Here is a 23551-nt window from a genome sequence, read left to right on the forward strand (position 1 = left end):
CAGTACACAGAATAGAGGTCCAACTTATTTAGGCCAGGTCCACTAGTAAAGATGGATAACTGCTCAGATCACTATAAGTGTTTGTCTTTATGAAATGTATGTTACCCTCTGCTGGTACACGATTTACATTTAGTCCACTGTGTCCTCTGAACAGTCACTCTTCCATTTGACTTCAATAGGGGCATCAATACACTATATGACTAAATTTGAAAAGCAGCAAAATGAGAGACACTGCAGTCTCTATGGTCCAATCATCATTTCTTATGTGGGGAATAAAAAGTTATCAAGTGAAAACCAATGAGACACTTGCTATGTAATATTACTGCTATTATATAAATTCAAGGCATTTATTTCAAGTTACTCAAATCTGCGAATGTGGTCCACATATAACCACTGAACTGAATAAAGTAAGAAAATAAGTAAATAGCCAATATGCCTTATTGGTGTATCAGTCTTGATGACATGAATATTTCCACTTTATATAAAAAATGCTTAGTAAAACACAGTAGAAAGCAGCTGCACTCCCAGATCCTCAAGTATATTAACAGACAGATCCACATATTTCAGATATGATTGATCTGATCCAAGAAGAGCACCCAGAGCAGCACATCCTTCATATGTGAATCCACAATGTTTCAACCTGTAAAAGAGAGAACAGTAAGAAACTCTTCACTTCCTTATTCTGTAAAGAATGACTAAAACCTAAATTCTGTAAAATGTTCTGTTGTTGTTGTACTTGTATATTTCTAAGTACTTTGCTTTTTTGTGGTTGTAGGCTACTATAATAGACTATTTCAAAAGAACATTAACATTAAGACTTTTTGGGCCTTTTTTTTTACATTTATTTATGGGTATAGCAGAGAAAGGGCAGGAAGAAGAGGTGGACCAGGACCAGGAGATGACAGAAGCTGGATTCTGAAAATGTCTGTTTCTATTGGTCATAAATTATGTGCCTGTGGCTCAGTGGTAGAGCATTGTGTCAGCAGTGCAAAAGGTTGTGGGTTCAATTCCCAGGGAACACACATACTGATAAAAAAAATGTATAGCCTGAATGCACGGTAAGTCGCTTTGGATAGAAGCGTCTGCTAAATGCATAAATGTAAATTAAATTATCACACAATTTTCAAAACAAAGAGAAATCAGGAGGTCATAAACATGAGAGGAAAACAAATCAAGTAAATTGGTGGGTGTGTTTAAGTTTCTAGATACAGTAGTTTTCCATAGTCTAGATAGTTTTCATTTGTGACTGTTAGAAATATTTACTTAAGTATCTCCAGTTTACAGTTCTCCAGTCCAGTACTTAGAAGCTTCACTCCTAAATCTCCTAGTTTATTATCAGACAGATCCAGTTCTCTAAGATAAGAGGGGTTTGATCTGAGAGCTGAAGCCAGAGCAGCACATCCTTCATCTGTGACATCACAATCATGCAGCCTGCAGGGAAAACAATAACACACTTTTCACTCTGTCTATTCTATAGGAGAATGGGTTCCTTATAAAACAGTCTACAACCATGGTTCATAAGTGAACAATCTTAAGTGAAACATTTTTTTTTTTTTTATAGAATGTTTTAATGGGTTTGCTTCAAAACGAGTCAACAGACCTTTCATGCATGCTCATAACAGTAATATAACTCATTTACTAGTATATATTTAATAAGAAAAACTGTAGAAAGATACCCAAGCATCTCCAGTTTACAATGAGGATTGCCCAGTCCAGTAGAGAGCAGGTTTATTCCTGAGTCTGATCGTTTATTTTTAGACAGATCCAACCATCTCAGGTGTGTGGGGTTTAATGTCAAAGCTGAAGAAAGAGCCGCACAACCTTCATCTGTGATACCACAACTCACCAGCCTGCAGAGAGAACATCTTCATTAAAGAAAAAATTAAGTCTTAAACCACTTACCAGTATTCAACCTTAGATGTGTAGAGTACTATATATAAAAACCAGATTCAACCAGAATTGTGAAAAAAAAAAAAAAAAAAAGAAGTATCACCCAGAATTGTGAGTGATTTTAAACTAAATAGTGCTTGGCTAAATAAATATTATGGTCTTACCTCAGTGTTTCCAGTTTGCAGTAATAATTCTGCAGTCCACTAGAGAACATCTGTACTCCTGAATCTTCTAGTTTATTTCCAGACAGATCCAGCTCTCTCAGGTGTGAGGGGTTTGATGTCAGAGCAGAAGCCAGAGCAGCACAACCTTCATCTGTGATACCACAGTTAACCAACCTACAGAAAAACAAAGCACAATCTCCAATTGCTCAGTTCAAGACACAGACCTGTGATGCTGACCTCTTAGAATAACCTAAAATAAAAATCACAATTAAAATGGCTTAAAAATAGGTCTTAATGAGGATTAGCACTGGAATTTAGGATCTTACTTAAACGTTGCAAGTTTAGATAGATGACTCTCTGGTCCAGCAAGAAGCAGCTTGACTCCAGAATCTCCTAGTTTATTTTCAGACAGATCCAGCTCTCTCAAGTTTGAGAAGTTTAATATCAGAGGAGAGGCCAGTGAAACACAATCTTCATCTGTGAGATCACAGTCATTCAATCTGGAGAGAGAAAAAAATACACTTTTTCTTTTCTCAGCATGATGCACACTTCCTCATAGTTGTAGACAGTATTCCATAAGGACTAAGGATAAGCTTCCTTATTCCTTAGAGTAAAGAAGGAACATCCTGATCAAAGCGGGATTACAGTCTAACATCGTGCATGCTTAGGTGCCACAATCATTATAAAAAATAAAGAGTGTACTAAAAACTACAAAAAAAATAAGTCTTTTGAGACCCAATTCAGTTGCAAGACTCAAAGCAATGATCTTACTTCAGTGTCTCCACTTTACAGTAAGGATTCTCCAGTGCATCGGAGAGTAGCTTTATTCCTAAATTTCCAAGTTTATTCCCAGACAGATCCAGGTTTCTAAAGTGTGAGTGGTTGGATCTCAGAGCTGATACCAGTGCAACACAGCCGTTATCTGTAATATCACAACTCACCAACCTAAAGAGAATAAAAGATTAAAGTAGTTTTACTCTAACTCAAATTCAAATTAAAATGCATCTTACTTGAGTGTTCCAAGTTTACAGTAAGGGATCTCCAGAGCAGCAGAGAGTATCTGTACTTGGGGGCAGCTGGGCCTAATGGTTAGAGATTTGGACTTTGTAACCACTTCGCAGGTTCGTCTCAGTGCTGGCAGGAGTTGTAGGTGGAGGGAGTGAATGAACACAGCGCTCTTTTCCACCCTCAATACCCATGGCTTGGCTGAAGTGCCCTTGAGCAAGGCACTGAACCCCCAGTTGCTCCCCGGTACACTGGATATAGCTGCCCCCCTGCTCCGGGTGTGTGTTCACTTCTCACTGCTGTGTGTGTGCACTTGATGGGTAAAATGCAGAGCACCAATTTCGAATGGGTACCATACTTGAGTCATGACTTTCACTTACAGTAAGGGATCTCCATGCAGCAGTCATCTGTACCCCAAAGTCTCCTACTTTATTTCCAGACAGATCCAGCTCTATCAGGTGTGAGTGGTTTGATCTCAGAGCTGAGGCTAGAGCTGCACAACCTTCCTCTGTGATACCACAATCTTTTAATCTGAAGAACAGCAACATGCCATCATTCCATTTAGGACACACAGCTCATTTCAGAAGATTTTGAAGAAACCACTCATTAGTATGTCACTATAGTTTATAAAACATATTTTAAGAATTTACCATAGAGAACCACAATCTAGATATTATAAAACTTAAAAAATGTTGATGCTAGTATAGATAAATTTCATCACTCAAAGAGATGATCTTACTTTAAGGTTTCCAGTTTCCAGCAATGATTTTCCATTGCAGCAGAGAGCAGTGTCATATCTAAGTAACTTAGGTTATTCTTTGACAGATCCAGTTCTCTCAGGTGTGAGGGGTTTGATCTCAGAGCTGATACCAAAGCAGCACAACCTTCATCTGTGCAACTACAGCTCACCAATCTGCAGAAAAAAACAACACCACCACACTTTTTTCCTTTTTTATTCCAAGACACACTGATCTTTAAAGCTGTCATCCTCCAGTGGCTGCCCAAAATCACAAACAAAACAATGCTTTGATATACAATGGGTATATAAAATCTACACACCACTGTTCAAATTGGATTTTTTTCTTTTTAGATATTTTGAGATTTTCTTGGATTTATTTTTTTTCCATCTCAAGTTAGCAACTTCAATTCATAATCTTACTTCAATGCTTCCAGTTTCCAGCAATGTTTCCCTATTACATCAAAGAGCAGCATTGTATGTAAATAACTTAAGCTATTCTCAGACAGATCTAGCTCTCTCAGGTGTGAGGAGTTTGATGCCAGAGCTGAAGACAGTGCAGCACAACCTCCCTCTGTTAAACCACAACTCAACAACCTGCAGAGAAAAAAATAAAAATAAATAAAAAAATTAAAAACAGCACATGTTGCTACAGGGTCATAATCAAAATAGACATCATGTTTATATATTGACATTAGAATGATATAGGGTTTCTCAAAGGTTGAAAAATTTTGCTTAAATTATTACACATGGTCCACCAATTGTTGAATATGTCATCACAGTGCAGTGCAGGGGTGAGTTTCTGGGCTTAGGTCTTCAGTGTTTTTTGTTTTTAATTTTTTTGATACTCAAAATCTTTAAAATGATCTTACTTCAATTTCTCCAGTCTGCATGAAGGATTCTCCAGTCCAGCAGAGAGCATTATCATTTCTAAATCATTTAGGCTATTCTGTGACAGGTCCAATTCTCTCAGGTGTGAGGTGTTTGATGCCAGAGCTGAAGCCAGAGCAGCACAACCTTCATTTGTTACACCACAACCAATCAACCTGCAGAGAGTAAAATTACATGTTCCTCACTGTCACTTCCATATCAGATAAAACAACCTTACACACCATTTTAGTTTGTTCCCACAAAAGAAACAACAATATAAAAAAAAAACACAAATAAACCACACAACAATAACAAATAATACATCATACTACTTAACTAACCGTGTACTTTTATCTTCCGGTCCATTCGTTTTTCGTTTTTTAACCCAGAAATGAAATACGGAAAATGCGGTTTCTTCTTTAATGGTTCAAACACTGATGAATAGAATAAGCAGACACAAACTAATTTTCATTATTCAAAATTCGTATTTCATAAAAAATCGTAAAAAATGATATAAAGCTTGTTTTTTAATGTATATAAATGCTAAATTTAATTTCTACCATTTTTAGCGTCTCTATACAGACGCTAGCGCCCTCTCGCTCTACTGACGTAGCTACCATAACTGTTTTATAAAAACTTTTAGCGTCAATATTTTATGATCTTAAACATACTGTACACATACTGGTATAAAAAAAAAAAAAAAAAAAAAAAAAAATATTAAAAATTAAAAACCGTATAGCCTGAATGCACTGTATGTCGCTTTGGATAAAATTGTATGCTAAATGCATAAATGTAAATTATCTTAAAGTGCCCCTATTATGCCATTTCTAAGGTTCCAGAGTTTTTTTGGGGGAGTCTTCTACAATAGGTTTACATGCATGCAAGGTCAAACCACACCCTTTCGTTTTCGTCAAATATGCAATTTAATATCACCTTATTTTCCAACGATTCTCAAACGATTTGTTCGAAGAAGTTCTAAGATTCAGTCTCTCTAAACCCCTCCTATGGTTGAGCCTCATTGATTATAACGGATTTTTGAGATCGGGATAAACTGAAATGAATGACAGCTTTATAATTATTATAGGGAGCGCAGAGCGCGCTTTCTTGGCCAATTCATTCAGAATTTCAATAAATTTAGGTGTGTAATCAGTCCAATGGATGGGCGAGACGTCATAGGCGGGTGACGTCATAGACCAGGAAGCATAAAAGCACGAGCGGCGAAGCCGGTATCCAGCCTTCTGTCTTCAGCAAGCGCTCTGTGTGTGTGTCAGTTGCTATCTGTTTGTGAGTCTTATTTAGTGTTGTTTGTCCACTGATAAGCTCCTTTTGTCAAAGACTTCAATCAAGAAAAGTCTTGGGCGAGAGCAGGCAGCGTTCAGGCTGTGTGTTTTCCCTGCCCGCAAAGGAAAAGGGTAGGGACACACGCAGTTTGTGTGTTGTCTGCTTGAGAGTGAAGCGCGCAGAATCAGCTCTCGAGGGAGTTGACGGCTGCGATGCAAGCATTTTGCTTCACTCTCAGAAGGCTCTCTTTGAGGAGGGAGCCTTCACTGGCGTTTTCTCGCAGTGCCAGCCCCGCTTTCGCCGAGGCGGAGCGGTGGGTTGCGCTCGCGGGTTTCGCTTTCGGATCCGCTGGAAGGAATGTAGACGGGCAAGTCCCTATCTTCTTCCTTAACCACCGGATCCGGCGCCCGCTCTCGGGGTTTCGGAAGCCCGCGTTTGCGGTACTTTCTCCCCGATGAGAGGGCGCGACGCTCTTCCTGTCTTTCTCTGAGGAGATTGATGTGAAAGGCGTCGATGAGCTCGCCAGTTGCACAAGCATCAGTTACACAAGCAAGCATATTATTCTGATATTATAATGAGCAGCTTTAATGAGGAGTGGCGCTCGCGCAGTCGGCTCTCGGGGGGCTGATTGTGCTTTTCTCGGTTAAGCGCTCCGCTCTCGCCGGGCACGCTCCGAGGAGTGTGTCCGTGCGTGCGATCTCGCGGTTGCGGTCCCGCTGCTGCTGAGGCACGGCGGCGACCGAGATCACGGGAATCGCACATGATCTGGCGAACGGGTTGGAGACGGCTCGTCCTATCTCCACCCGTGTTCACTAGATCTAGAGCTCGTTCTCGAGGTTTGGAAGCCCCGCGCTGCGGTTTCTTCCCCCTCTGAGGCAGAGCTCGCTGCTGCATGCTTTTCTCGCTGCTCTCGCCGGGCATGCTCCGAGGAGTGTGTCCGTGCGTGCGATCTCGCGGGTTGCGGTCCCGCTGCTGCTGAGGCACGGCGGCGACTGAGATCACGGGAATCGCACATGATCTGGCGAACGGGTTGGAGACGGCTCGTCCTATCTCCACCCGTGTTCACTAGATCTAGAGCTCTCGTTCTCGAGGTTTGGAAGCCCGCGCTGCGGTTTCTTCCCCCTCTGATGCGGAGCTCGCTGCAGCATTCATCTTTCTCTGGGAAATTGATGTTGTTTGTGTGACTGAGTGCAAAAAAAATCAAAACGGTTGGCAAAAAAAAAAAAAAAAAGAAAAAAACCAGGAGCGCGCTGCCGAGGCAACGTGTATATTTCTTGGTTTCGTTTGATGTGAATTTTTCCAGACCGTGTTTTCTCGTCTGGTTATTGACTACATTTAATTCTGAGGAATAAATTGAAATATTTATCTGACTATGACAGTTAGATGTACAGGGGCCCCTGGATTGTAATTTCTCGAGTGAGAACACGGTTTTTACCTCTCTTCCTCTGAGGAGGTTGAGGCGGTCAGGGGCTGCTGGGCGGAGCAGTCCCAACCCTACTGTGTTCCAGCCCCTCGCGCCGGGGGTGTCACTTCTTGTACTCCGCTGATGCTAGAGTTAGAGTGGCGCTCTCAGGCAGAAGGCTTCTAGTGGAAAGCGGTTCTGCGGACCGTCATTTTCGCTGGAGAGCCTTCGTCATAACGTCCTGACGCATAAGGCTTAGGACTTTTTGAGGGCCAGCTCCCTCTGGGGAAGAGTGGTGTACACCGCATTACACGGTGCCCGTCTCTCCTCAGGGCCCTCAGGAGATCGATCTGCCAACCCTGCCAGTGTTCCAGGGCGCAGCGATCTCCGGCGAGCGCTTCTCTCAGTTACCGCCCGGAAACGTAGCGGTGCTAAGAGGCTCGCGATCTCTACGGAGGTCCCTAGAGCAGCTAGTACGGTCGTCCCATGCCGGTCCGCCACTTCAGGGCACCGAGCTAGTGGCTCTAAGAGCACCAGAGGCCAGTCTCGCGAGACTGGTTCCCCTACGAGGTCACATGGCAGTATTGGAGTCCCTGCCAAGTGTACTTCATGGGGTCCTGCCCCGAGCAGGATCTGGTCTAGTCTTCCTAGCAGACGACGTGGGTCTGAGGACCGTCGTTTTAGGAGACTTCAGCTATGAGAGTCCTGATGCTGTGGCTCAGGACCTCAGAGGGCAGGCCCCTCTGGGGAAGAGCGGTATACACCGCATTACACGGTGCCCGTCTCTCCTCAGTGCCCTCAGGAGATCGATCTGCCAACCCTGCCGGTGGTTCCAGGGCGCAGCGGTCTCCGGCGAGCGCTTCTCTCAGTTACCGCCCGGAAACGTAGCGGTGCTAAGAGGCTCGCGACCTCCTGGGAGGTTTCCAGAGCAGCTAGTTCGGCCGTCTCCTGCCGGTGCGCCGCTTCAGGGCACCGAGCTAACTGCTCTGATGACACCAGAGATCAGTCTCGAGAAGCTGATTCCCTTAGTAGACTATTTGGCAGCGTGAAAACTACTGCCAAATGTATCTCAGTGGGTCCTGCACACTGTAGTGAGAGGCCACAGAATCCAGTTCGGTTCTCTTCCCGCCTCAATTCAATGGGGACCTTTCCACCTTGGTGGGCCCCGAGCAGGCTCTGGTAATGGAACAGAAGTAGACACTCTCCGAGGACGGAGGCCATTGAGGTGGTCCCACCTCCCGTTGCAGAGTCCGGGTCCTACAGCCGGTACTTCACTGTTCCGAGGAAGGATGAGGTGTTGCGTCCTATTTTAGATCTGCATTTTTGAACCGCTCAGTCAGGGGACTGAAGTTCAGCACGCTTGCACAGACCAAGTCCGAGGACTGGTGTGTCACGATCTATCATAAGTTGCACTTCTCCATCCTTCCTCATTGGAAGTTCCTTGAGGTTTGCTTTTGGGGCAAAAGCCTACCAATACGGTTCTTCCTCTGGCCTTGCACTCTCACCCCACGCTTTCTCAACTCAACCACATCGAAGATTGGTTGATATTAGCTCGATCAGAGCGGTTGGCAGTTCGGCATCGAGATGTCGTTCTCGCTCACATGAAAGAGCTGGGGTTAAGACTTGACGCCAAGAAAAGTGTGCATTCTCCAGTACAGAGAACCACTTATCTGGGCGTGGTGTGGGATTGGACCACGATGCAGGCACGTATGTCACCTGCTCGGATCGAGTCGATCCTCACTCCAGTCTTGAGAGTGAGAGAAGGCCGGTCACTCTCTGTCAAGCAGTCTCTGAGATTGCTGGGTCTGATGGCAGCTGCGTCCAACGTGAATACTATTGGCCTGCTGTACATGAGATCCCTACAGAGGTGGCTCAAGACCAAGGGGTTCTCCCCGAGGGGAAACCCACTTCGCATGCTAAAGGTCACGGGGCGGTGCCTGCGTGCCTTGGACATGTGGAGAAAGCCTTTGGTTCTTGTCTCAGGGCCCGGTGCTGGGAGCTCCTTGTCGCCGCGTGATGCTAGCGACGGACGCGTCCCTCACCGGCTGGGGTGCGGTCATGAGTGGGCCACCCTGCCCGTGGTCTGTGGAGTGGTCGCCATCTGACATGGCATATAAACTGCCTGGAGATGCTGGCCGTGCTTCGAGCTCCTGGACCTGAGAGATCATCATGTGTTGGTGCGCACCGACAACACAGCGGTGGTCTCTTACATCAACCACCAAGGAGGTCTGCGCTCACACCGTTTGTACAAACTAGTGTACCAGATCCTTGTGTGGTCCCAGGACGAACTCCTCTTGCTGAGAGCAGTCCACATTCCTGGGCATCTAACTTGGGAACAGACATCCTGTCGAGGCAGGGGCTGAGGCCCGGGGAATGACGGCTTCACACTGAGGTGATGAAGCACAGTTGGAGAAGTTGGCCAGACTCGGCTGGATCTGTTTGCAACTCGAGAGACATTGCACTGTCCCCTCTGGCTTCCTCTGACTCATCCAGCTCCACTGGGGCTGGACGTCATGGTACAGATGTGGCCGAGGCTTTATCTGTACGTTTTCCCCCGATTGCTCTGCTCCCGGGAGTTCTGGAGAGAGTGCGCTGGGACGGAGTCCGGCTGCTGTTAGTAGCCCCGTTTTTGGCCGGGACGGGTATGGCCTGATTTCTCTTTTTGACGGCACTCCATGGGAGGTTCCCGTCAGGAGAGATCTCCTCTCGCAGGCGGAGGGTGCGCCCCCGCATGGAGCTTAGAGGCTGGAGGTGTGGTCTCTGAGGAGGCACAACTCTTAGCTTCCGGTCTCTCAACCGAGGTTGTTGAGACTGTTCTCCAATCCAGAGCTCCCTCAATGAGGAAACTGTATGTCTTGAAGTGGAAGTTTTCACTTCTTGGTGCGGAGACCGCCAGCTCGACCCAGTTAACTGCCCGGTTGGTACAGTGCTGGAGTTCCTGCAGGCCCTTCTCTCCGCAGGGTTGACCCACTCCACCCTGAAGGTCTACGTGGCGGCCATTGCGACCTACCGCGCCCCTCTCGGTGGCCAGTCAGTGGGCAGACACCCTCTGGTTACACGTTTCCTCTGCGGTGCGCTGAGGCTAAGGCCTCCGGCCAGAAGAAGCTTTAGGCTAAGCGGTGGATTAGGATGCTATCCTGAAGCCTCGAGTCCTCTGATCTCCCCTCTCTTGGGGGTCAAGTCTCACTCCTCTGAAGTTTGGCCATTGGACGGGTTGTCCCGATTACTGTCAGGGTCCTGACTCCTTCTCTTGCTTTAGCTGTGCAGTTTCCCACACTAGGCAGAGATTTGTAAGTCTGGCGGCGTGGGCATTCTCGTTCCCCAAAGCGTCACCGACGCAGCTCGAGTTCCTGAAGAGGAACGTCTAAGGTTACGTATGTAACCCTGGTTCCTCGAAGGAACGAGACGCTGAGTCGCAGTGCCACACTTCCGGCATCTCTGGCCGGCGCTTGCTTCATCCTTGAGGCTGGATACCGGCTTCGCCGCTCGTGCTTTTTATGCTTCCTGGTCTATGACGTCACCCGCCTATGACGTCTCGCCCATCCATTGGACTGATTACACACGTGATTCAGAGACGTCACGCTAGAGGCGTTCCCCAAAGCGTCACCGACGCAGCGTCTCGTTCCTTCGAGGAACCAGGGTTACATACGTAACCTTAGACGATTTCACTGATCACATGAAGAGAGGCGCTTTCAGTGACTGGTATGGACTTGTGCCAGCATCAGCAGCACGCAGCGCGAAGGTGCGAGCAAACGGATTTGGATTTGCAGCACTGCACGCGCGAAGGGTGCGAAATAAAATAAAAGACTGCTTCATAAACCAGAGAAGGTGAACGTGTTGGTATTCTTGAGGAAACAACAACAACAACAAAAAAACATATGCAAGTCCTGTCAACGACAGCCAGTTTAGTTTCCACTTTCTTTTTGTTTTTTCAAAAAGCTTGTTATCTTTGGTGTTTTACCTCACGTTACGCCATGGAGGCTTTCTTTATTATTATTTGTTGTTGTTGTTGTTTGTTTTTTATTTATTTGATTCCTCGTTGTTTGCTAAACATTCTGTAATTTATTAGTCTGTGTATATAATAGCATGTGGAGCCATGCCTCATCTTACTAGTTTTTGTTAATAAACGTTTAGGCTATCTCGTTTGTCATTATAGCTTATATATATATATATTATAGTTTTATTGTTGTTGTGCTTTTTAATTAAGTATAACAATTAATCAAACTTTTGTGTTTTAGTCTTAAAAAATGAAAAAGTGTATAGATATAGCCTAAGCAAAACAGACAATTATCTTTTCTTGTAAAACGTGACACAAAGATCGCTAATTCGAAGTGAAAGCGTCAAAGTCTGACTTATAACACAGCAAAGAGGAATTCCCATTCACAAAATTTAAATCACAAATGATACTGATGAAAAAGCAACGGGTTGAATGTTGAACACTCGTTACCATATAACTATAAACTATGATAAAAGTTAATCAGCATGCATTGATTAATGCCATGCTGTAGCAAAAAAAACAAAAAAAAAAAAAAAACCTGCGACCCAAATGATGTGCTCCTGCGACCAACTGAGAAAGTCGAAAAAACACCAAAAAACAGAGACCAGTGGGAAGAATGAGTCTAGAGCCCTGTAGCCTAAACACGGCATTTATGCGAAATGCCAACTATCAGTGAACAGGGCAAAAATATGTCAAAATGTATAAGGTATGTGTAGCCTACACATTGTAGCCTAAACTTGTTAAAATCGACATTTTTCTATATTAATTTGTGCATTTTTCAAATGTTCATTAAAAGTGCAAAAAAATCCATTAACAAAAATCTGAAAAGAAGTCAATATTTTACGTTTTCTCGGGCAGCATTTTTGTGTGTACGGTTCTAATTTCAATTTTGGTTTTCAGCATAGCATTTAAAAATACAATAACCGTTCATTTTTCGTTTTTTTTTTTCTAGACAGAATTATCGTCATGGTTAAAAAACGAAAAACGAATGGACGCAAAAGTACACGGACCGTTAACCACTATATATCAGCACTGTCCATTAGATTTCCTGTTTGGTGCCGTTTTTTTTTTTTTTTTTTGATGGTGATGAGTTGTTTTTGACAATTTCTTTCTTTGTAAAAAAAAAAAAAAAATACAGGACTATAAAATTGCAGAACAGAATCAAGTTGCTATATAAATCTGAATTTGAAGTTTTTTTTTTCAATTTTGAATCATTTCAGTACATAGTAGAATAAAAAACAAAACAATTAAATATAAAATGCGGCAACGATTAATCACATCTAAAATAAAAGTTATTGTGTACATAGTATATGCGTGTCTACTGTGTATATTTATTATGTATATATAAATACACACACATGTATATATTTAAAAAAATGTTATGTTTATATATTAAATATATTTATATATGATATAAATTATATGAATATAAATACATACATGCAAATACATGTAAATATTTTCAAAATATATGTGCCTTTATATATAGATAATAAATATACACAGTATACACATTTTGGATGTGATAAATTAAAAATTAATTTCAACAATGCTGTGCATGTGTTATTTACTGTCTTTAAATCAAAATGAGTGATATCACATCTGCTTCATATATACAATGTATCAGTCACCATGATCTCTAAAATATCAGCTAACAACAATTTCACTGTAGTTTGGCCACACAAACAAACAATTTTATTCTTTTTTTGAGGACCAAAATATTTGCAATAATAATTCAACGTATCACGGTTTTAAAGATTTTAGTGGTCTTACTTAAGTGTTCCAAGTTCAGACAAATTATTTGCGAGTCCAGGGGAAAGCAGCATCACTCCTAAATCTTCTAGTTTATTTCCAGACAGATCAAGTTCTTTCAGATGTGAGAGGTTTGATGTCAGAGCAGAAGCCAGAGCACCACAACATTCATATGTGATGCCACAATCATTTAACCTGCAAAACAAAAATATCACACGATTGAACCTTTAGGGACTGCAGCTACAACCTGAAATCTAGAACTGATAAAGTTGGCATTTCATGGTCATTTGACTTCAAAAGACAGCGAGAGAACCTGCTGATTTACCTCAATGTTTCCAGTTTACAACGAGGACTCGCCATGGCACCAGAAAGCAGATTTACTCTTGTGAATCCTAGATAACTCGTCAGATCCATTTGTATCAGTTATGACGGCTTTGAGCTTAGAAATTACTGATACCACAACGCATTTCACTCTCTCTGAAGTAAGTTCGACCCACTTGTCAAAAGTGACGGATAAATTTGATTAAACACTCAAATGCATGGAACCTACAACAACAAGGTGTCAGTTATTACGTAAGTTACCCTATTCATGAGTGCTTAATTACGCAGCAGTAAACCATTCCTGATATTAGCTAGCATACATAGACTGATGCTTAGTGTAACAAACTTAAAACAGCCAATATTAAAATTAAGTAAAATGTTTTAGCGATTTATAAAAACTTAATCTTTTAAAGAGTCACGTTTAATTAAATACAAAAAAATAGACGTATTGCATCGATTCTCTGAACTAAGTTTCGTTTTCGATTCTTGTTCGTTACATCATGTTCATCTCACAAGCTGCCCCGCACACCTCAGTTTGATCTAAATAAAGATGACATGCATGCAGAAATACATACGTTTACAGGCAATTCCACGGAATAATGACACATGCAGACAAGTGTAACACGATTGTTGCCAGCTGTTGGGTAGGCAGTATCACGAGTTAACCAATCAGCAATGTTTAAATCGTGCAATTGTGCTATTCACCTTGATTCCTGTAGGTGGCGTTGTTTTGATAGTTCTAGAGTGCGGCAGAAGACTCAAAACACACAGTTTATATCAGGGTTCATGAAATCTTGCCCAATGCGCTGCAGAGTTTTGCTCCAACCCTGGTCTAACTCACCTACCTGTGATTTTTTTATCGATCCTGAAGACACTGATTAGCATGCTCAGGTGTGTTTGATTAAACTCTGCAGAAAAGTGGATCTCGTGGCCAGATTTGAGAATCCCTGGTTTATATTAATAAACAGAATGTTGATATAATGTCAGAATCATTTCACAATTCAAATAAATCAACGTGATTCATAATTTTAAACATTCCGGATTACATAATCTAACTAAATATTCTAAATAACTAAATAACATTTTTTGTCTGTTGTGCAGGTATTGTTCACAAGGATTCTGTCTCTGAAGGGCTAAAGAACGAGGTGAGAGTGCTGGATGTGGACACTTTGACTATAAAAAGAAAGGGAAGTTTTCAATATACTTTATGCATACCAAGTCTTTTATTTATTTTTATTCAGTGGACTATACTGCAATATGTCGTGCTTTCTCTTCAAATAATTTAGTGTAAGTGGTTTTCCAAAAGATTGGATAACCATTCTCAGTCATTTGAAATTAAAGCAGAAATGTAAAAGATGTCAAAGTCACAATGTCGAAGAAAAAAATTTACACATTTTAAATCAACTGTACAATCATAATGCCTTTAACAAAAACAAAAACAAAACATTTAATCATTAGCAACCTTTGTTCATTATAAATTAAATTCACTATACTTGCACAATATGTCTAAAATAGTCTGAATGAATGGCAGATGAAAATGTAATTGTTTATCTTTTAATATAATACATTTTTAACAAAGAACTATGTACATATGTTTATATCACTTTTTATATTAATGTATTATTTAATGCAAATAATGTATTTAGTGCAATGAGTCACATGACTTAAGTATATCTGTCTGAATTTAAGGAGGATTACTATGAGTCCTGTTCATGATCTGAGTTCTCTTTGAATTTATGTAACCTGAAAAAACAAAAACACATACAATAACATTTTGATTAAATTAAAATATGGTTCAACTGCCTATAGAAATGTAAAATAAACATTTAGATTTTATTTAAAAGTTTGTAACTTACATGAAATCTTTTACTTTTCTATCCATATCAATATGTGGCAAGGGTGGATTCTCTGTGAGGACTGAAGACAGAGCCGCTAAACCCACATCTGTGATGTCACAATCATACAGCCTGCAGAGAGAACACATTTTTCAATCTACAGATCCACTCATCTTTGAGGAACTTTACTACCAGAGTAAAAGCACATAGATGGCTTGTTTGGGATTGAATGATCATCAGTTTGACTGTAATGTTGAGCAAGCAAAATGTGGTAAATATCCTCATACCTCAGTGTCTCCAGTTCACAGACAGGATTCTTCAATGCGACAGAAAGATGGCTCACTCCTGTGTTTGTTACTTTTTGGTCACACAGATACAATATTTTTAAATGTGAGAGGTTTGATGTCAAAGCTAAAGCCAGAGCTTCACAACCCTCGTCTGTGATGGCACAATCAATCAGCCTGCAGAGAGAGAGAGAGAGATGGAGAGAGAGAGAGAGAGAGAGAGAGAGAGAGAGAGAAAAACTTTACACTTTATTTTCACAGAAAATTAGATATTAAAACAGTTTTTATAACCTTACTATAATATAGTAATTTATATGAATATATATATAATATAATATATATATACTATAATATATATATATATATATATATATATATATATATATATATATATATATGCAATTGGTCACATAGGGACCATAAGTAATTGGACAATTGACTTCTAAGTCTGCAATTTGCATTTGGAAGCTGTTGCAGTGAACTCTCCATACAAGTGAAACATTTTAGAAACATTTTATTCTAAGTCTGCAATTTGCATTTGGAAGCTGTTGCAGTGAACTCTCCATACAAGTGAAACATTTTAGAAACATTTTATTTATGATTATATTTATTATTGTTTCATTTTAATACTGGTGGCATACAGAGCCGAAATTATGAAAATTGTTGTCCAAATATATATGGACCTAACTGTATGAATGACATGTAAAAGGATCTTACCAAAGTGTTTCCAGTTTGGAGTGAGGATTCTTAATTTTAGAACAGAGGTATTCAATTCCAGAGTCTCCGAATTTATTTTCTGACAAATTCAGCTCTCTCAAACATAAGTTGTCTGAACTCAGAGCTAAAGCAAGATCAGTACAATCTTCATCTGTGAGACCACAGTCTATCAGCCTGCAATTGATTGTAAATAAAACAATGACATACTCTTCATGCTTTCTGTTCAAAGTATACCAGATGATATCTTAAAATTCATAAAATACCTTTAAACAAATAATTATAATGGTTTGTGATACTGTGATGTGTGAGACTAGATTATGCAATACCTAAGTACTTCCAGTTTACAGTGAGGATTGTCTAGAGCAAGAGAGAACAGCTTTCTTCCTGAATCTCCTATATTATTATGAGACAGATCCAGTTCTCTCAGGTGTGAGGGGTTTGATCTGAGAGCTTAAGCCAGAGCAGCACATCCTTCATCCGTGAGACCACAATCATGCAGCCTGCAGAGACGACAATGATGAATCCTTTACTGCCATAGAAAAAAAATGGTAATTTACTATATTTGAAAAAAGACATTCTATTATGAGTTCTTGTACAATATTTGGTAAAGAGTTTTGATAAAAAAGGTGATTATTCTTACAGTGTTAAAACTAAATATTAACTCCCTGACTCCTAAAATTAATTTTCATCAAATAAAGATGACAAAAACAAAACAAAAATCTAGTTATCAGAACAAAAGTTAGCTCTGAGAAAATCTCTAGCAGCATTTGTTTTCAGATGCAACATTTCAAATACTATTTGGGGAATCTGAATCGGAAGTTTCTGAAATTTTGTGCTGTATAAATCGAAATTGTTCTCACTGTTTACGTAAATAATATAGGCTTCCTTAATAGGCACCATGTCAAACGTAAAAGAAAAATCTTACCACAGAGTTTCCAGTTTGAAGCAAGGATTTTTAAATATAGCAGAAAGCAACTTAATTCTGGAATCTCCAAGTTTATTTCCCGTCATATCCAATGTTTTCAGGTGTGGGTTTGAATTTAGAGCTGAAGCCAAAACATCACAACCTTCATCTATGTAAAGGCCACAGAATCTCAGCCTGCAGAGAGGGGGCATAATTTAGCATTAGATAATAAAAAGACATTACTGTAATATAAAAAAAGACACATACAAATAAATAACAGATTTAATTGTACCTTAAAATCTCCAGTTTACACAGAGGACTCTTCAGTCCATCAGAGAGGAACTTGACTTCTGCATGTCCTAACTGATTATTAGACAGGATTTACGGGGGAGTCGTGGCCTAATGGTTAGAGAGTCGGACTCCCAATCGAAGGGTTGTGCGTTCGAGTCTCGGGCCGGCAGGAATTGTGGGTGGGGGGGAGTGCATGTACAGTTCTCTCTCCACCTTCAATACTTGAGCAAGGCATCCCCCCAACTCAGAGAGCCGAACTGGCTGACTTCTGTTCATGTCCTACTGCTCTGATGAGGAACTTGACTTCTGCATCCCAAAACTTTATATGAGAGAGGTACAAATTTTTTACGTGAGAGAGATCAGATCAAAATTCAAAAGACAGCACAACAACATTAAAAACTAACACCCAGCCAGAGCAGCACAACCTTCAACTGTCACCCCACAATCATTAATTCTGAAATGACGACACATTTTAATGTTAGGGTATCAGTGAAAAATTACAAAATCTTTTATTAATGCCTTTTAAAACTAGATTTTAACTGTGTATGGAATGTCAAAGGCATTTCTTTAATCACTCTTGATATTAAAAGAACAACCAAAGAATGATCATACGTCAGATTTTCCAGTTTACAATGAGGGCTCAGTAGTGCATCACAAAGCAGCTTCAATCCTGAGTCTCCCAGTTTATTCTCAGACAGATCCAGCTCTCTCAGTTGTGAGGACTTTGATGTGAGAACTGAGTTCAGAAGAGTGCAACCTTCATTTGTGATGTCACAATTCCTCAACCTTCATTGAAAATAAAACAAGGGATTGTAACTACTTCAATGCTGTGGTTTTATGTAAATAACTACTATATTAAAGAATTGAAAACATAAGACACCACAACATTGACAGTTACCTCAGTATTTCTAGTTTACAGTGAGGATTCTGCAGTCCTTTAGAGATAATCTTGACACCTTCATCTTTCAGTGTGTTTTCACTCAGGTTCAGCTCAATCACGCATGAAGCTTCTGAGCAGAGAGCTTTGGCTAGAGGAACACAGCTTTCTTCTGTCAATCCACACTCAGTGAGCCTAATACAAATACAAATTTTGTATTTATTGTGCCTCAAATGAAGTGAAATAAGTAAATGTGCAGTATGTGATACTGACAGCTAGTAGTTGGGTATTGCAGTACAAATTCTAAATATTCTACAGCCCCCTCCTCATCAGACTTATTGCTCACACGGGTTGCCAGCTTAAGGATACATAACAGAAACGAGTGCAGCTGATAACGGAAGGTGACACGCCTTAAGCCTTAAGTTCTTGAGCTGATTTGTGACCATGGACCACAAAACCAATCATAAGGGTCAATTTTCCGATACCATTTTATACATCATCTGAAAGATAAGCTTTCCATTGATATATGGTTTGTTAGGATATGACAATATTTGGCCGAGATACAAGTATTTGAAAATCTGAAATCTGAGGGTGCAAAAAAATCAATATATTGAGAAAATCGCCTTTAAAAAGTTGTCCAAATGAAGTTCTTAGCAATTCATATTACTAATCAAAAATTACGTTTTAATATATTTACAGTAGGAAATTTAAAAACTATCTTCATGGAACATGATCTTTAGTTAATATCCTAGTGATTTTTGGCATAAAAGAAAAATTAATAATTTTGACCCATACAATATATTTTTTTGGCTATTGCTACAAATATACCCCATATACATAAAAAAGGCTTTGTGATCCAACATAACAATAATCCATGTTTTAATATGCCCCTGGTCATAGAGATTTTAGATGGATGCCAAAGTTTTTGGGTCAAGGAGAATCTGATCTCTGAAGTTGATTTGCATGCTTTCATGGCTGCAATTTGCTGTGTTTTCCACCAACTGGAAACCCGGGGTATCAAAATACTATTGAGTTAAGTGGCAGTGGGTGGAATCACATGGACCAAAACAAAAACAAACATTCTGATACAGAACACACATTTCAAAGTAGAATATCTGGCTTTTTTTAAAGAAACAAGTATGTGAACTTGGAATGTTTCCCTAATATCTGCAGAAATATGGTAGTTTTATGCTTTAATAAAGTCAAAATTTATGCACAGCACCTTTAATATTGTCATGTATAATATTTTGTTAATGCGGCTATTGTTATTATTACTTACTGAACAGATGTTGATGCTTCAATCACAGGCAGTAGTTTAAGGAGAATTACCAGCATTTGTTCAGAATCCTTTACTGAAGCAAAATTCTTAAATTTAAACACACCCAAGTTCTCTGAAGTCAACAGAACAAATATTAGAGCTGACCACTGTAAGGAAGATAGGGTGTTTGTGAGAGATTTAGTGTTTAGATAACACAGCATTTGATCTATTAGTGAAAAATCACCCAGATCACTGAGACAGTGGAACAGATTGATGAATTTCTCTGGAGTGGGATGTTCCTCTATCTTCTTTCTGATGTATTTGACTGTTTCCTCTAAATTGTGGAAACAACAAGTTCCTCTGGAACTGCTTTCTGTCTGTGTCAGAAGACCTTCTAAAAGAGTCTGATTGGAATCCAGAGAAAAGCCCAGAAGGAAGCGAAGAAAAAGGTCTAAATGTCCAGTTTTACTGTTTACAGCCTCATCCACAACTTTCTTATGTAGGTCAAATATTAAAATCTGTTTATTTTTTGTTTCAGATGTTGGTTCAGTAACATTAAACAAGTTAATGTTGTTTTTCGTGAAGGAGTGATGCACATACAGAGCAGCTAGATGTTCTTGGATGGTTAGATGAATAAAACTGTAGACTTTCCTTTGATGCAAGTCCTCTCTACAAGTGCACAATCCTGAGTACACTGATGCTTCAATCACATCAATGCCACACTCTCTCAGATCTTCTTCACAGAACATCAGATTGCCTTAAATAAGTTGCTGGAAAGCCAGTTTCCCCAGTTTGAGGATCAAGTCTTCACTGTTCACTTTCTTCTCGTAGTCCTTCTCATGTTTGATTTTGATCTGAATGATCAGAAAGTGTGTGTACATTTGAGTGAGAGTCTTGGGGATCTCTCCAATTTCTGCTTGACTCAACATCTTCTCTAGAACAGTGGCTGAGATCCAGCAGAACACTGGGATGTGACACATGATGTAGAGGCTCCTTGATGACTTCAGGTGTGAGATGATTCTGTCGGACAGGATCTGATCACTGATTCTCTTCCTGAAGTATTCCTCCTTCTGAGGGTCATTTAAGCCTCGTACCTCTGTCACTCGATGGACACACTTAGAAGGGACGAGATCAGCTGCTGCTGGTCTGGAGGTGATCCAGATGAGAGCAGAGGGAAGCAGATTACCCACAATGAGGTTTGTCAGCAGCACATCTACAGAGGCTGATTCAGTCACATCACACAACTTCACACTGTTGTTAAAATCCAGAGACAGACGACACTCATCCAAACCATCGAAGATGAAAATGATTTTACCATCATTTGGAGAGATTTCAAGTTGATTTGTGCCCATGAAATGTAGAAGATCTTGAAGACTGAATGTTTGGTCCTTCAGCAAATTAAGCTCTCTGAAAGGAAGTGGAAATATGAGATGGACATCCTGATTTTCTTTCCCTTCAGCCCAGTCCAGAATGACTTCTACAGAGACTGTTTTTCCAATGCCAGCGACTCCTTTAGTCAGCACAGTTCTGATGGGTTGATCTTGTCCAGGTAATGGTTTGAAGATGTCATTAGAATTGATTGGTGTATCTTCTGTTTCTTCAATCTTGGAAGACGAATCAGTCTCTCCATTTTCACCTTCTGTGATGTAGAGCTCTGTGTAGATCTCATTTAAGAGGGCTAAATTTCCCTGCTTTGCTATTCCCTCATGCAAATGTTGAAACTTCTTCCTCAGCTTTGTTTTGAGTTTAGTGCTGTTCAAATAATTAACAGACACAAATAACACAAAGTGAATGAGTACACTGACAGGAACACAAAAAAGTGAATAAGATCAATAACCCTACCTGTGATCAGAAGTGCTGCCAGTTTCAGATTTAGCACACAGAACATGCTCTGATGTGTCACTCTTCTTGGACACGTAGCTGGACTCCAGTGAGTCTGGTCTCTTCTGTCTATAACACAAATATAGCGTACTTAATAAACAACATTTCAATATTTGGGGTTCATAGAGTCAAAAACGTTCAAAGTCGTTTAAAACGAAGTTGCATGAGAAAGATCATAAAATATATTCCCTCCAAAAGTATTGCATTGCTTTGTCCTATCAGAGTAGTTTTCTAGAAACACAAACAGAAAAACTGCAGCTTAACAAACAAACTCAAAGACAGTGAAAAAACAAGGATGAAAAACTGTCATTAATGGAAGGGGGAAAAAATAGTTATGAAGAATTAAATTACACATTTAGTGCATACTAAAATGTGTAAGCAAGTATTTCCAATACTGACTATAGCATTACCTCCTAATTGTAAATTTACCTGTGGTGAGAGTTGAAGCTGCCTTTAAATAAAGCAAATGGCAGATCCTTTGACGTGTCACTGCTCATGGACACGCAGCTGGGCTCTGGTGAGTCTGACGTCTTCTGCCTGTGAACAGAGAATAGATTAAACTTCATTAGGTGAATCACAAAAAATACCACAGTGTAAAAACTCCTTATTTCTCAGTTTAACATTGGTGTAGTGACACGACTGTAGGTGTATTATTCAAGTCAATTCAAATGATGTTCCAGCATTACTAAAATATTTCGAATGATGTGGAATAATAAACACCTGCGTGGAGAATTGCTGCCACCTTTAAATAAAGCAAATGGCAGATCCTTTGACGTGTCACTGCTCATGGACACACAGCTGGGCTCTGGTGAGTCTGATCTCTTCTGCCTGTAAACAGGGAGATATAATCTTTATAAAACTAAATAGCTTTGCATTGCAAAATTTATTCACAGTCATGGCCCTAAACTGAGTTGCTACAAAGTGTTTAAGTGTATTCATTCACACCATAATAGTTAACAGTATGTTGGGTTTAAACCTGTTGGACTAGTTTTTTGTCATTTTTTTTCTGTTCACCTGAGTGCAGGAGAATCTCCACCTGCATAATGCACTGAAGGATCCATTGACTTTTCCCTCGTCAACAAAACACTCTCGACTGAAGTATTTCTTTGTCTAGTCAAGGATTTATCAATTAACAATATTTATTGAAATTTAGGTAAATAAATTACCATACATATTAAAATCAACATCAGTTACAACTTAAATATCAAGATGTTGTAATATGAATAATACTTACATTTATCATAGAGCCTTATGCTGCGTCTGCCAGTGTAAACTAAAATGAAAGTAAAAAACCTCTTATAAGGGACTTTTTACCAACATACTTCAAATCTTGCTTTTCTGGAAATGTAGCTTTGATTAACCATGTAAAACTTATCTGTGTATGAGATGGTGTTGCACACATACACACATATGTAAATACACACACACACACACACACACACACACACACACACACACACACACACACACAAATGTTTGTTTTTGTGAAAAGTGGGGACATCCCATAGGCGTAATGGTTTTTATACTGTACGAAATGTATATTCTATCGCCCTACACCAACCCTACACCTAACCCTACCCCTTACAGGAAACTTTGTGCATTTTTACTTTCTCAAAAAAAACTAATACTGTATGGTTTATAAGCATTTTGAAATTGGGGGGGGACATGGGTTATGTCCTCATAAGTCCCCCCTCTCCTTGTAATAACTGTGTCATACCCATGTCATTATACAAAGTTGTGTCCTGATATGTCACAAAAACAAACACACACACACACACACACACACAAACACACACACACAAAAAAATAAAAAAATAATAAAATAAAATGCCTGAGAACTCGAAAAAGAAAGGGGGCTTTTTTAGTATTAATAAATAAAAAAAAATCCATCTAGTCTGTCAAATTCATAATAGAGGTTATTTTTATTTTTTCAATTTAAAGTCGCTAATAAATGAACAAAGATAAACTCAGAAAAAAGGTACAAAAGCTGTCACTGGGGCAGTACCTCTTTAGAAGGTACACATTTGTACCTAAAAAGTCCATACTGGTACCTTAAAGGAACATATTAGCACCTAAAGTGTACATG

General features: G+C 40.0%; 1 protein-coding gene across 1 annotated transcript; it reads right to left on the reverse strand.

Annotated features, from left to right (window-relative positions):
• On the reverse strand, nt 1-22558 carry LOC109084486 (NACHT, LRR and PYD domains-containing protein 12-like). Its single transcript, XM_042739906.1, is given in 13 exon segments — nt 1-640; nt 1264-1431; nt 1677-1850; nt 2055-2228; nt 4668-4841; nt 16581-16754; nt 18062-18235; nt 18348-18521; nt 19606-21336; nt 21427-21534; nt 21895-22002; nt 22186-22293; nt 22480-22558. Coding segments are annotated over 13 exon segments (3462 nt in total). The 5' UTR covers nt 22527-22558; the 3' UTR covers nt 1-492.
• Between the last annotated feature and the right edge of the window lie 993 nt (nt 22559-23551).

This window comes from Cyprinus carpio, chromosome B15 (genome assembly GCF_018340385.1).
Source record: "Cyprinus carpio isolate SPL01 chromosome B15, ASM1834038v1, whole genome shotgun sequence".
Classification (NCBI taxonomy): domain Eukaryota; kingdom Metazoa; phylum Chordata; class Actinopteri; order Cypriniformes; family Cyprinidae; genus Cyprinus; species Cyprinus carpio.